Source organism: Balaenoptera physalus, assembly GCF_965194825.1.
Source record: "Balaenoptera physalus genome assembly, chromosome: 16".
NCBI lineage: Eukaryota > Metazoa > Chordata > Mammalia > Artiodactyla > Balaenopteridae > Balaenoptera > Balaenoptera physalus.
In genome coordinates this window covers 23,918,152-23,932,780 of record NC_138898.1, presented here as the reverse complement: position 1 = coordinate 23,932,780, position 14,629 = coordinate 23,918,152, and the positions used below count along the sequence as shown (strand labels likewise).

At 45.2% G+C, this 14,629-nt stretch overlaps 1 protein-coding gene across 5 annotated transcripts in view; it reads left to right on the top strand.

Moving 5' to 3' along the window:
• CEP250 (centrosomal protein 250) overlaps nt 1-14,629 on the top strand; it is a 48,791-nt gene that overhangs the window by 1,230 nt on the left and 32,932 nt on the right. For 3 of the 5 annotated variants that reach the window (XM_082430015.1, XM_082430013.1, XM_082430014.1), the window contains exons 2-8: nt 6,246-6,541; nt 7,006-7,062; nt 8,183-8,265; nt 8,491-8,656; nt 9,388-9,494; nt 9,756-10,010; nt 12,626-12,722. In XM_082430015.1, coding sequence (XP_082286141.1) covers nt 6,356-6,541; nt 7,006-7,062; nt 8,183-8,265; nt 8,491-8,656; nt 9,388-9,494; nt 9,756-10,010; nt 12,626-12,722 — 951 coding nt within the window. In that variant the 5' untranslated portion in view covers nt 6,246-6,355. Of the gene's footprint in view, nt 1-6,245; nt 6,542-7,005; nt 7,063-8,182; nt 8,266-8,485; nt 8,657-9,387; nt 9,495-9,755; nt 10,011-12,313; nt 12,414-12,625; nt 12,723-14,629 lie in introns of those variants that run through there. The other 2 variants (XM_082430016.1, XM_082430017.1) reach the window with 2 other exon arrangements.

Here is a 14,629-nt window from a genome sequence, read left to right as displayed (position 1 = left end):
GAGCTGTGATTTCATATTTCATGATTTAGGGGGCAGCATTTTGTAATGGAAGGGCATAGAGTTTGGAAGCAGATTGGGGTTCAGTATTTGCTCTGCCGCTGACCAGTTATACCCCTTCCGTGTTTTGAGCCTTAGTTTTCTTGTCCATAAAATGAAGGCAATAATTTCTTCTCAAAGTGTTTTTTATGAAGATTGCAAATAATTGTGAGAGAGTAAAGTGCTGTACAAACTACATGATCTGTTTCTTTTGGGGTTTTTTGTTTGTTTTTACCTTTTAGAAGGTTATAGAACTGTCAGCATTTTGCAAGACCTTTGATATGGATCATGTTGCCTAATGTTCTTATATCCATTCATTTAGTCAAATATCTAATGAGTACCTGCTATATACCAGGCACTGTTTTAGGAGCTGAGACTACAGCAGTCAACAAAACAATATTCTTGCACTTGGGAAATTTACATTGGGTTAGATATAGTACACATAATACTCAGATAGGGACAGATGAAGCATGGTAAGGTAAGTAGAAAAATACCAGGGACTTCTCTGGCAGCCCTGTAGTTAAGACTCCCCGCTTCCACTGCAGGGGGCACGGGTTCAATGCCTGGTTGGGGAACTAAGAGATCCTGCGTGCCGCGTGGTGCGGCCAAAAAAAAAGAAAGAAAAGAAAAATACCAGTTTGTGTGGAGGGATGGTGGTATTTTATATTGGGTGGTTAGGGAACAACTTACTGAGAAGGGGACATTTGAACAGAGAAGGTGGCAAGGGAGCCAATCATGAGGATAACTGGAAGAAGAGGCCCTGGATGAGTGTGTGGCTTGGTGTGTTCCAAGCATGTACAGCAAGGAGGGCTGTGTGGCTGGAGGGATGTGAGCAAAGGGGAGAGGAGTAAGAAATGGAATTAAAACAACTGGAGGCTGGAATCAAATAATTAGGACCAAGTAAGCCAATACAGTGGTTGTGGTTTTTACTCTTGATTAACCACTGGAAGGTTCTGAGTGGCCGAATCTGTCACTGTTTTAATATTTATTTATTTATTTATTGCTTTATTTATTTATTTATGCCACACCATGTGGGAGGTGGGATCTTAGTTCCCCAACCACGGATCGAACCCATGCCCCCTACAGTGGAAGCTCGGAGTCTTAACCACTGGACGACCCAGGAAGTCCCTGTCACTGTTTTAAAAGGATCACTCTGACTATTCTGCTGAGAAAAAGCAAATTTTGAAAGCAAGGGTAGAAGCATTGCTGCCACCTAGGAAGCTTTTGCAGTTATCCAGGTGTATTAGTTATCTATTGCTATGCAAGAAATTACCCCAAAATTTAGCAGCTTGAAACAACAGTCATTTATCATCTCATATAGTTGTGGGTCTGAAATCTGGGAGCAGCTCAGCTGGCTGCTTCTGGTTTAGGATCTCTCAGGAGATTGCAGTCAGACTGATGGCTGGTCTGCTCCCAAGATGTGGTTCCTTACCACTGGGCCTCTTCCCAGGGCTGCCTGGGTGTCCTCAGGACACAGCAGAGAGAGTGGGGAGAGAGCAAGAGCTAGAGAGAGGGGAGGCCTTTTATGACCTTGTCTTGGAAGTCATTTCTACTTTATTCAGCTTCATTAACTTTATTCCAGATCATGCTCAAGGGGAGAGAGTTTAGGCTCCACCTCTTGAAGGGAGGAGTATCAAAGAATTTGTGGGCATACCTTAAAGCCACCACATCAGGCAAGAGTGGCTTGGCTCAGGATGATGGTGGGGGTGGGTCAGAAGCGATAGCAACTGGTAGAGCCAACAGGATTTGCTGATGGATTGGTTATAGGCTGTGGGAGAATGGAGTCAGTATAACTGTAAGGCTGTTGGGCTTGAGCAACCAGAAGGATGGAATTAGCATTTACCGAAATGCGGACGGTTGGAGGAACAGGAGTTCACTTTTGGATGAGTTAACTTTGAGATGCCTGTTAGACATCTATATGGAGAAGTTAAATAAATGTTTGGATTTAGTATAGGAGTGTGATGTGCCAGATGGGCTGGAGACGTAACACTGGGAGTCATGGGTGTATAGGTACAGTTTTAAGCCATGAAACTGGATGAGATTATCTAGAAAATGAATGTAGGTGGAGAAGAGGTCTGAAGCCTGAGCCCTGGGGCCTCCAACCTTGAGATGGTGGGGAGGTGAGGAGGAGCCAGCAGAGGAGACTAAAGGGAGAGAGGCCTTAGAGGTAGGAGGAGGACGGAGAGAGAGGCCCCACATATGAGATTTATATAAGGAGCTGTGTGCTAATTTCTTTTTTTCTGGAATAAGAAACAAATTGTCTCTGCAGACAAATATATATATATATATATATATATATATATATATATAGTTTCTTTGCTCAGGAAATAAAATGTCTGTGCCCTCAAGTGTTTTTCCTTTTTTGCTTTAAGTGACAAATTCTGTTTAATAATACCAGTTCTCCTCTTAGTCCTTGTAACATTTACACCTCTACTTCAAGTTTAGGTGGTGTTGCTGCTATTTTAAATTTATTTAAATACTCGTTTTGGAAGAATTTGGATGAGAGGAGACAAAATATATAATTTATGTCACTCTTCTGTCACTCTTCACCCTAGGCTCAGAGGTCACTGCCCTTCCCAGTCTGGTTCCTAGCAAAAGTAGGAAGTCAGTCTTATTCATTTCTGTATCACTGTGGCCAGTTACCTGATGCTAAGCTGGAATTAATGAGTGTTTACAGGATAAATTAATGTATAAAAGAAGTGAATCTTTTTCCTTTTCCTGTGGTAATGATAACATCTATTCAGTGGTTTACAGTTTACAGAGCACACTGACATCCATTATTCTCATTGAATGCAATTCAGTCTGTTACCATTTGCCAACTACTGACCTTTTCCTTTCCTGAGGGGCATTGAAACCTACCTTTCTTTTGGAGCTATGCTAGTTTATTTATTCTCTGGCTGATCCAACAGTGTGTTAATGAAAGGTGCTGAACTATGTCTTGAGGAAGCTCAGAACTGAATCTCAATTTCAGAAAAATTCCTGATGTAATTTTTCTCTCTTCCCTCCATCTTTTTATTCCTGTTTTTTTTTGGGGGGGGGGCGTTAATCATAAAACAATTCAAATCATTTTTAAAATAAACTTTATTTTTTAGAACAATTTTAGATTTACAGAACTTGCATAGTACAGCAAGTTCCTATATACCCTGCACCCAGTTTCCCCTGTTCGTAACATCTTACATTAGTATGGTACATTTGCTACAATTTCACATCATTTTTGAAGTAAATGGGGCATACCAATAAAATATGAACAAAATGAAGTTACTTCATCTCTGTAAGGCTCAGTTTCCTTATCTGTAAAATGAGAGGGTTGGACTAAATTTTTAAATAGCTCTAAAATTTTTAAATTATCTGCTAAAGTAAAATAATCATATAATTCTAATATAATTCCATTTCTTTACTGAAGTGTTACTATCATTTTCTAAAATAATGTCTACACATTAACAACAGCCTTATTCTAAAAGAGGATTTAGAGAATTCCCTGCCGGTCCAGTGGTTAGGACTCTTGAGCTTCCGCTGCAGGGGGCGCGGATCAAACTAAGATGTTGCAAGCCATGAGGCGTGGCCAAAAATAAATAAATAAAAAGAATAAAAGAGGATTTAATAGGAGAATTCCAGGAACTATGGGAGGGCTGCTTATATATTAGGTTTGTATAATATATATAAATATATGATTATAAATATATATAATATTATTATATTAGGTTGAATTACATGAAATTATCATTTTATTAGGTTAAAAAAAGGGCAAACATTGGCAATTTCATGGGGTTTAACTGAATGCTTTGGGGGGTAGGGATTCAAAGGAGGGTTAGGGAGCCTTTGGGGCCTCTGAGACTCTGCAAAAGCCTGGCGCATCCTCACAGTGTTCGGAGAGAAAAGGCTCTTCAAGTCCCTTGAACCATCTCAGAGCTACTCTCGTTGTTAGTTGTGTTGGCAGTAAGAGCTACTTCCCAGCAGGTTTGTGCCTCCAGCCAGAAGAGAGAGATTGAGCCAGCATTTCACAGCTGTGGTGGAAAGGAAGGGCAGAAAGGGAGGACACTGGAAGTACTAACCCAGTTGATCAGCTAGGAAGAGGCAGCCTGGGGTCTTGGTGCCACAATGCCTTTATTGGTGCCACTCTACTCTTCCTACTTTATGCCCTTTGCTTACTGTCTAGTACAAGCTCAGCAAACCCAGGTATCTGCAGTTGCCCAGGAGGTGATTAGTAAGCTGAGTTTTCCTCTGTAACTCTGTTATAAGAAAAACAATAGCACAAGTGCAATGACATGACAACTAAAATCTGCTATCAGTGTGAGGGAGAGGCTAGGCCAGGGCGGGGGCCTGAGACTAAGGTGAACTGGAGAGCATATGCCTTATCTAAAGGGGGCAGACACTTTCACTGCAGCCTGTTGTCGCCTTGTGGGAATGTGGGTCAAGGGTCACTAGATATGCTGATTATCCAAAGGAGCCAGAAGTATGAATTTATATGTATTTTGCCAATGGTAAATGTTGGCACCTAACTTAAATTCTTAAAAACCATTGTATAGGCCACACAGTGATTGAAAAGAACCCGCAGGCTACATTTGTAACCTCTGGCCAAGGGTTTAGATCTGCCAGGAGTGAGGCCCACATGCATTTCTTCATTATGCATTGTTGACAAGCTACTAATGACCAAAATGAATTAGCTCCTGCCTTTGAGGAACTCGCAGATGAGTGGAGAAGATAGACAAATAGTAATGATAAGATGTAACACAGACATTCTCTCTATACATTAAATATAAATTTATATATATTGTATATATGGCTATAAAACTGATAAATTATTCCTGGATACATCTGGGAGGACCTGATAGGAAGTGGCATTTGAGCCAGGATGTAGAAGATCAACAGTTTGGTGCATTAACGGGACATGGGTCCCCTGAAACTCCCCCTGTATGTGCAAATGTTACGTTTGCATTTGCTGTATATGCCATTTTCTTCAGGTTATGAGACTGATGCCGCCAAGAAGGCAGCTCTAATAGACCATTTTCTTGATAGGTAGCCGGAAATACAGATACTCCTCACACCTGCCGATGGGTGTCTCAGGGCTGATAAGATGAGAGAACTCTGCCCCCCTCCTCTGCCCCCAGGTTATCGTGTGTTTTAGAGGCCAAAGAAGCTCAGAGGTCATGGAGCTGGGCACCCTCATTTTTGGATGAGCAGCCTGAGGAAGTGGCGTGCTGTGCTCGAGGTCCTAGAGCCCATTAGAGACAGAACTTGGACTAGCACCCCAAACTCTTGATCATCTTGCCTCCCCGTCCCCTGGGTGTCTCTGAAGTCACTGGTGAGGCTGGCCTCCCTCACCTGACCCCATTGCCCTGTTCTGGCCCATCTCCTGGTGGATGAGGAGGGTTTGCCATCCTGCTGAAGCTGGTTCCTTCTTCCCTCTGTTTTTTGGTTCCCCTGCCTGAAATGCCTGCTACTCTCTGTCAGAGAGTCAAATAGCTTGTATTCAAATCCCTAGTCAACCAAATGCCAACTGTATGAACTAGGACAAATTGTTTAACCTTTCTGATTTCTCAACTAAGGCTTAGCCTTTGTAAGCCTCAGTTTCCTCATCCATATATAAAGAGTTAAAATAGTACCAATGCTGAAGTATGATAGGAAAGCACTGGAAGGTTTCAAGATTCTTGTGATGCCAAAATGACATGGTATGTGTAAAGCACTTCAAGTGACTGACCCATAGAAGCACTTAACAAGTATTAATTATGATGATGATGATTCGCACTGTTCACAGCCCCCCAGGTTGGGTTAAATGTCCTTCTGTTGTCTTCCCATACTATCCTGTGATGTCTCTGTTATTACTGCACAGGCCACATTGTATTGTAATTGTGTCCATCTCCCCTGCTAGCCTAAAATCACCTTCAGTGATTCATTCAGCAGATGTTTATTAGGCACTGTGCCAGGCACTAGGGATGCAATGGTAAACTAGGAGCTCTTGGTCGAGTGCAGAGTTACAAAAGTCATGCCAGGAAACACTAGTCCTGTGAGCTTGTGTCATGGTCCAATAAATTTGGGAAATGATGCTCATCATGTCCCCCCGCCCCTTAGAGATTAGGTCCATCTTAGTATTTGAAAAGCTCTGAGGAGTACTGTACTTTGTCCAACCCAATTTTACCGGACTTAATGAGTATTTGCTGAATAAATTTGAGTCATGTAGGGAGTTCTTTCAACTCCACTGTGTGCTTTAGTCCCCAGCTCAAGAGGAGGTCCAAGGGACACAGCAATGATTAGAGAGCCTGCTGGGAGCGAACAGCCTCTGGCTGCATAGGGACCTGTGGACTTACTGTCTGGTGCCCCCATGGAGACAGGGGGCCCTGGGTTGAACAATATGAAGCCCCGGTCACTGCAGCTGGTGCTGGAGGAGCAAGTGCTGGCGCTACAGCAGCAGATGGCAGAGAACCAAGCAGCCTCCTGGCGGAAGCTGAAGAGCTCCCAGGAGGCTCAGCAGAGGCAAGCAACCCTCGTGAGGAAGCTGCAGGCCAAGGTGAGGCAGCTGCCCTTTGAGGAAGGGGAAAGAGGAGAACACTTGGGGCTGGGGACTGAAGCGGGATGAGGTTTGCAGAAGATGCAGCCACGTGGTGGGAATGTCCTAAACAGCTGTCCTTTGATGTCCACAACTTCTCCACCAGCCATCTACGATGTCCCTTTCAAAGGTGACCTTCATGAGGGTTAAGTTAGTTGTCTAGGTTTGCTCTCCTAGTCTAGAGCTAGGACCTCATCCTAGGTTTTCCGGTTCCAAAGCCCATGAACTTCCTTCTCCAATACAAGAGCTGTAGAGAACATATGATTAAATGACCAAATGGAAACTGTGAGATGTTATGGCCTCACTTCACCGTCATCACCCAGTCCCTCATTCACAGCGCGTTTGCCCACGACCCTCGGGGACCTTTGCTTTGGGCTGTTGGTACCAGCCGTGCCCATTGCCGCATCCTGCTCTGTTTGCTTCAGGTGTTGCAGTACCGGAGCTGGTGCCAAGAGCTGGAGAAGCGGCTGGAAGCCACTGGGGTGAGTGAGGCTGTTCCTCAGGAGGCTGTGCTCCTCCTGAGCCCTCAGGGAGTATAGTTAGGCCTCATTTGCTGACTGAGGGAGGCTGGGGTGTGATAAGGTGGTGTTTGGAAGAAGCCTCTCTTTCGTCAGCCCCTGAGAGCTTCATCAGATACCTTCACAGGACCTAGCTATTCCTGCCCCATCGGACTCCAACCCTTGGCTCTCTAAGGACAAAATGAGCTTTAGGAGACTTAATATTACCAGATTGGAAGGGGTGTGGAATCCGAGAGAAGAGATGCATTTTTCCTCCAGAAGGTGTCAGTGTTTATCTGTCTTGGAGAGATGTGTGCCTTTGCAGGCCTGAAAAAACCGTGTTTGTGGCAGAGAGATTTCTTTGTGCTGTGGGCTGGGTAGAACTGGCTTTCAAAGACCTGTGTGCCTTTCTTCCAGCTCCCTCTCAGCATCTTCTCACATTACCCTCGGAAGAGTTCTCTCAGAGGAAGGAAAGGACGAAGACTTAACTATGTACTGTTCTGTGTAGGCCAGGCACCCTTAGGCATTGTCATAGAATTACGTCACTTAACCTGCAAAGCAACTTTCTCAGGGGAATGATATCACCTTCATTTCGGAGCTGAAGACTTTGTGGCTTAGAGAAGTTATAACTTCCCAAGGTCCAAAAATTAGTGTAGTAGAAGCCAAGACCATTAGTGAAAGCTGTATTTTATGCTTCTTAGGTCAAAAGTTCTTTTCACTACCAAATGCCATCTTTCAGGAGAAGTCACTGGTTTACATTTGGAGAGAGGGATGCAGTTGGTTTACTTGCAGAATGCAGTGATTGAGAAAAGAGACATATTGCTAACAAAGGGGAGAAGGAATAAAAAGAAAGCTGGGGAATTCCCTGGCAGTCCAGTGGTTAGGACTCTGCGCTTTCACTGCTGGGGGGTGGTGGTGGGGTTATCCCTGGTTGGGGGGGCTAAGATCCCACAAGCTGCTCGGCGTGGCCAAAAATAAAAATAAAATAAATGGATGAACTTTAAAAAAAATAAGCAGGCTGCTGTAGAAGGGGGCATCAGGGAATTGGTCTGCGGGATGTTCTCTTTGAAGGTGAATAAATAAAGCTTGCTTTTGTCTGGCTAAGGGACCGGTCCCTCAGAGGTGGGAAGGTGTGGAGGAGCCAAACCTGGAACAGCTGCTAACCCGATTGGAGGAGGAGCAACAGAGGTGATGGGCCCCAACTTTCTGGCCTGGGTGGTTGGTGGGCGGGTAGAGAAGGTTGATGGAAAACCTCTGTCTCGAGGGCTAACATGGATTAGAACCAAGGGCTTCAGCCTTAGCCCTCCAGTTCCTGGCAATGGAAAGTTCCAGTGGTTGTCATCTTACTCCAAGAGGTCCAAGGGTTGGCTCAGACCTTTGTTTAGTACTTGCTCCTACCCCTCCCCAGTGCAGGTGTGAGAGTCTAGCGGAGGTGAACACCCAGCTTCGGCTGCACATGGAAAAAGCTGACGTGGTGAATAAAGCCCTTCGGGAAGATATGGAAAAATTGACAGTAGACTGGAGCCGGGCCCGCGATGAGCTAATGAGGAAGGAGAGCCAGTGGCAGATGGAGCAGGAGGTGAGAGAAACAGTGGATGAGAATGGTGAGAGGAGGACTTGCAGTCTGGGCATTGCCTGGTCAGTGCTGGAAGGGGTTAACTTCAGGACTTGGATGGAAACTGAGCTGTTGTTAAAGTCTCTGGCCGGCCTTACCGCTCATGCTGGCAGCTCTGCCCTGCTTGGGCTGTCACCTTAGTTCTATCCTTACCTGCCCAGTCAAGGTTTTGCTGGTAGGTAGCATGACACTCAAAGCAACTCTGTTCCTGCATAGGTTTTAGATTTACTGACTCCCGTCATCTGGAAGTCTGCAATCTAGATGCTAAGGAGGTAGCTATTGAAATTGAATGGGGAAGAAATTTTCAGATCCCAGTTAAAGGAAACTAATGTTTCCTGGGCCGTTGCTCTGTGTCAGGCATTATGTTAGGTGATTTACATATGTTATATCATTTAATCCTCATTATAAGTCTGTGGTGATGATGGTAATAGCCCCCATTTGTTGAGCAGCTACTGTTTATCCTTTTCTAATCTAGCTCAAAGAAGGCCATATACCATCCTAGGCCCTTTGACCTCTTGAATCCCACTGCTAACTTTATTAAACACTTCAGCATTGCCTGAACATAGACACCCATTCATAAGCTATCTCCTTTAAGTCCCTCCACTTCCCCCAGTAGTCAGGAGGAATCCAAGACTCCCATGTTGGCAAAAGATGTCCTCTGCCCTTTGATATGACCTGGGTTTCTGAACACACAGTTCTTCAAGGGCTACCTGAAAGGGGAGCACGGTCGCCTTCTCAGTCTGTGGCGGGAGGTGGTGACCTTCCGTCGCCACTTCCTGGAAATGAAGTCAGCCACTGACAGGTCAGTGTGGAGGTATGACGGGAGGAGGTTTGCCCCTACCGACTCTATTCGCATGACAGTGGGGCTGCTATAGAAGGGAATCAGGTTGTGGGGGAAAGGCAGGGGTGGAAGAGTTGGTGGGGAGGGATGGAATTGTTGGATTATTGGATTGAGATGACTTTTCCCAGACCTGCTCCTCAGGCTTCCCTGGGCCTGACCTCCACGCTCCCTTTCCTGTTCCTGGTCTCTGTTGGAGTCTGCTCTTTCTTTGCTTGTACTCAGAGACCTGACGGAGCTCAAGGCTGAGCATGTGAGGCTTTCAGGTTCCCTGTTGACCTGTTGTCTGCGCCTGACTGTGGGAACATCACAGTCTCGGGAATCTGATGGATCTGGGAGACTGAATGGGAGCGAGCCATCCCAGTTGATGCTGCTACTAGCCAGGACCCAGGAGCTGGAGAAGGAAGCCCATGAAAGGAGTCAGGAGTTAACACAGCTGAAGAGTCAAGGGCATCTGGAGAAGGCTGAGCTTCAGGATCGGTGAGATGGCCTGGGTCCTAGGAGGGGTTCACTAAGAGAAAGTTGACTCCTTTAGGGAGTCAAGATAGGTGGGGGAGATGTGAAGAGCATTCCTCCCACAAGAGGGGAAGGAGATGTGCCAGAGGGAGTCTAGTTTGAAACCCGGTGCCACAGCTGGGGCCTTGTCACTGCCCTCTGCCCTCAGACTCTCTTGCAGCTCAGTTTCTCTCCTGTTGACTTACAGAGCTGGCTGTGACTCTCCTCTATCAACACCAAACTATTTGCCATTCCCAGAACAGCCAAGTTCTTCCATGTTCCCTGCCTTTGTAGATACTGGCCTTAGCCTGGAATGCCTCTCTCCCTTCTCTCTCTGACTTATCCTTTAAGGCATAATTAAATGTCACCTCTTCTATGACCTTGATAGCCTGTTACATTACTGTGCCCCCATATGGTCTTTTTTTTGTTGTTATATACATTTTTTTTAATTAATTAATTAATTTATTTATTTATTTTTGGCTGCGTTGGGTCTTTGTTGCCACGCGCGGGCTTTCTCTAGTTGCGGCGAGTGGGGGCTACTGTTCGTTGCAGTGCACGAGCTTCTCATTGCGGTGGCTTCTCTTGCTGCAGAGCATGGGCTCTAGGCACGCGGGCTTCAGTAGTTGTAGCACGCAGGCTCAGTAGTTGTGGCACGCTGGCTCCAGAGTGCAGGCTCAGTAGCTGTGGTGCACGGGCTTAGTTGCTCCGTGGCATGTGGGATCTTCCCGGACCAGGGATCGAACCTGTGTCCCCTGCATTGGCAGGCAGCTTCTTAACCACTGCGCCACCAGGGAAGCCCCTGAGCCACTTATTTGAAGCTTCACTATCTGTTATCACACAGAACAAGACTAAGGACTAATCTGGCTTTTATGACCCATGCCCAAATCTTCCCTCCACTCCTCTGGGGATGGCAGAGTTTGTTTTTAAATTTCACATTAATTCATTCAACAAACCATTAGTGAGCACTGTCAGTAAGGCACTGTGCTGGAAATCAGGAATCAGAAATCCAACTCAGTCGCAGCTCCAGTCCACCCAGAAAGACGAACACAAATCTGAGAAGAGAGGAAGGAGCTCTAACAAAGGGCAAGGTGAGGGACAATCACCGCAAAGTCTCAATTTAATTTGACAGATCTACTAAAGAATAAAAAAGAGTTCAAGACAGAAGCAGGAATTAAAAAGATTACATAAGAAGTACGTTTTTACTTCTCACATTTAGTTTTGTTTTGGTTTTTGTTTTTTGCTTTATTTTATTTATTTATTTATTTTTGGCTGCGTTGGGTCTTCATTGCTGCACGCAGGCTTTATCAGGTTGCGGCGAGCGGGGCTACTCTTCATTGCAGAGCGCAGGCTTCTCATTGTGGTGTCTTGTTGCAGAGCATGGGCTCTAGGTGCGCGGGCTTCAGTAGTTGTGGCATGTGGGCTCAGTGGTTGTGGCTCATGGGCTCCAGAATCCAGGCTCAGTAGTTGCACACAAGCTTAGTTGCTCTGCGGCATGTGGGATCTTCCTGGACCAGGGCTTGAACCCGTGTCCCCTGCATTGGCAGGCAGATTTTTAACCACTGCGCCACCAGGGAAGTCCCCCATATGGTCTTTTGACGTGCTTACAGCATTGATCTGTTGATTATTTAGTTTTGTTTGGGTTTTTTGGTTAGGCTCTTTTATTTTTTGGATTATAATAAAATAGATTTTTTAAAAATGATAAGAAGGGCAGGGACATAAGCAAAGAGCTCCATTTGAATCTTGGGGCAAAGTTCAGTTTATACCCCATGGCTAGGGTTGTGTCACCACCTATTGGTGGAGTGTGTAAATTACAGTTTGTTTTGTTTGGGTTGTGAAGGCACTGGGAAGCACAAGGACAGAGACCATGTCTTGGTAATTTTTGTGTTCTAGTGCTTTCCACTTCACCTGCGATATAGTAGACACTTAGTAAATGTTTGTTGAATCATACAATAACTAAATGAATGACCATACAGTGAGTTAAAGCTCTTAAAGATGATACAGAATAAAATTAGGAAGACTTTGAAATAAAAAATTAAGCTCCTTGATAACTTCATTCAAGAAATATTTATTTAGCTACCTATATAACACCAGGTACTGAGCTCCAGGATATGGTGTTAGGTGATAAAGATGCCTGGTGATTTCCCTGAACTTTGAGGTTAGTATCAGGGAGGTTGACCATAATCTTTCCCAATTCGCCCCTCCTTTTTCTCTATCAGAGTTAGAACCTTGGGCTTGAGGGACCTTGGGAGTATCCCATGTGGCAATTCTGATGTTCTTGTTGGCTTCAGGGTGCTTGACTTCAAGATCAAGCGGGGTCTGGAAGGGCCTGGTCCAGGGCTTTCCTTCAGCTCTTGGGCCCCCAAACACGTGTTCCAGTCTTGAGATGTGGTAAATCCCTGCATGCATCTGAGTGGCTTTTGGCTCCCCCTCCCCGAGTTCAAGGCTATAGCATCATGTGTTCAGGGAGTGCAGGGGCTGGGGGCACCCAAGGGACACTGGGGGGGTGGTAGTGGGGGTGTCTGGCCTGGGTTGGGGTGTGCTGCATAGCTCTGTCCACATCAGTGGGTGCCCAGGTAACTGTGCTATGCTCTTCTCTTCAGGGTGACCGAGCTCTCTGCTCTACTGACCCAGTCTCAGAAGCAAAATGAAGATTATGAAAAGATGGTAAAGGCTCTGAGAGAGACGATGGAGATCCTGGTACGTGATCCTTTGTTCTGGGAGAGTTGGGAGTGGGCCTGTAGATTCCTGTCCTTTATGGACAGAGAGTGCAGGATACCAGTTAAATGTTCCTTGATGAAATCCCCTAAAGCTAAAAAATTAATTTTGGTTGAATCTGAAAATTAATTAACTCATTCATTTATCCATTTAATAAACATTACCTGTCTACTATCCCTTCTATATTCCTAGGGAAACTATAGCAGTGCATGCATGCAGTGTGTCCTCCTCCAAGAGAGTGGGACACACATGAAGAGGCACACTAGCCAAGTAGGAGGGGGGGATGTCTGGAGAGATTCAAAACCTAGTCATAAGGGAAACGCCTGAGGAGCATGAATGTGGTTAGCCTGGAGAAGGAGGGCTTGAGGAAGACATGATGGCTGCCTTCACGTAACTGAAGGACTGACACCAGGGAAGAGAGCTGGCTTGTTTAATGTTTGCCAGGGGGGCACAATCACTGCCAGTGACTGCAAGTTACAGGGTGGTAGAGCAGCTAGAGCTGCTCGGTAGTTGAACAGTCTGTCTTGTGAAGGAGTGAGGTTTGTGTCACTGGCTTAACATCTGCCAGGGATGTTATCAAAGGGATTCTCTAAGGTTGGACGTTAGAACCTCTGGCTTGATTGCACGTTTCCTTTCATCTCTAGGAATTTTCAGATCTCTGATTTTAGGCAAATCCTGTACCCCTATCCACATACATATCCCTAGTCTTCTCATCCAAGCTAGGATCAGCTGGGAGCTAGACATGTTTATGCCTTTTTGGTTTCTTTTTGTTCAGGAATTTGCAAATTCATATGTCCGCAGGGCCCAAGTAATATAAATGAATGAAGTGGGTTCAGCTGTAAGGATTCCGATTTTCCAGTGCTGTCACATTTAGTTTTCAGTGTAACAGGGAACACTTGATCTCAATAGTAAGGAAACACTGAGGAGCAGTGAGGACTGCAGGACCCTGAAGAATATATGTCCCATCTGGAGGAGGCATCCACTATTCAACTTCAGTAAATTGTTGCCATGTAGGGATGGGGGCTGGTGTGGCCCATATGTTAACTTTTTGAGAGAAGCCAGAAATTCAGATTTTTATGAATTTTTATGAATTTCTCAGCTCAGACAAATCTCTCAATTTACAAATGTTGGTTCAAATTTTGTATAGGCCAAAAAAAGAAACATAGCTGTAAATCTGCGTCTTTAAGCCTTCACTAGCACAATAAGGTAGGAAGGAGGAGGGGACATTTTGAGAATTCAAATTTATTGCTGGCCTTGGGGCTAGAGGTTCCTCTGGCCTTAAGTCTCAAGTGCCAATTTGCTGTTCAGAGACAGCAGCCATCCTTCATCCAATGATAGCTCACATTTAATGAAGATTTGCTTTGTGACAGACACTGTGTTGAGTAATTTACATGCAGTTTTTTCATTCAAGCCTCAAAACAAATCTATGAAGTAGTTGCTGTTAATTATTCCTATTTTATTTTATTTTTTAAGTTTTTCCTTTTTTAAAAAAAATTTTTGGCTGCGTTGGGTCTTCGTTGCTGCGCAAGGGCTTTCTCTAGTTGCAGAGAGTGGGGGCTCCTCTTCGTTGCAGTGCACGGGCTTCTCATTGCAGTGGCTTCTCTTGTTGCGGAGCACAGGGTCTAGGTGCGTGGGCTTTAGTAGTTGTGGCGCATGGGCTTAGTTGCTCCACGGCATGTGGGATCTTTCCAGACCAGGGCTCGAACCCGTGTCCCCTGCATTGGCAGGCGGATTCTTAACCACTGCACCACCAGGGAAGTCCCTTATTCCCATTTTAAAGAGAAGGAAGCTTAAAGAAGGAGTTGCCTAAGGTTACCAAGCTAGTAAGTGATAGAGCAAGAACTCTTATCTAGGCAGTCTAATTTGGAGCTCTTAATCCCTTAATCTGA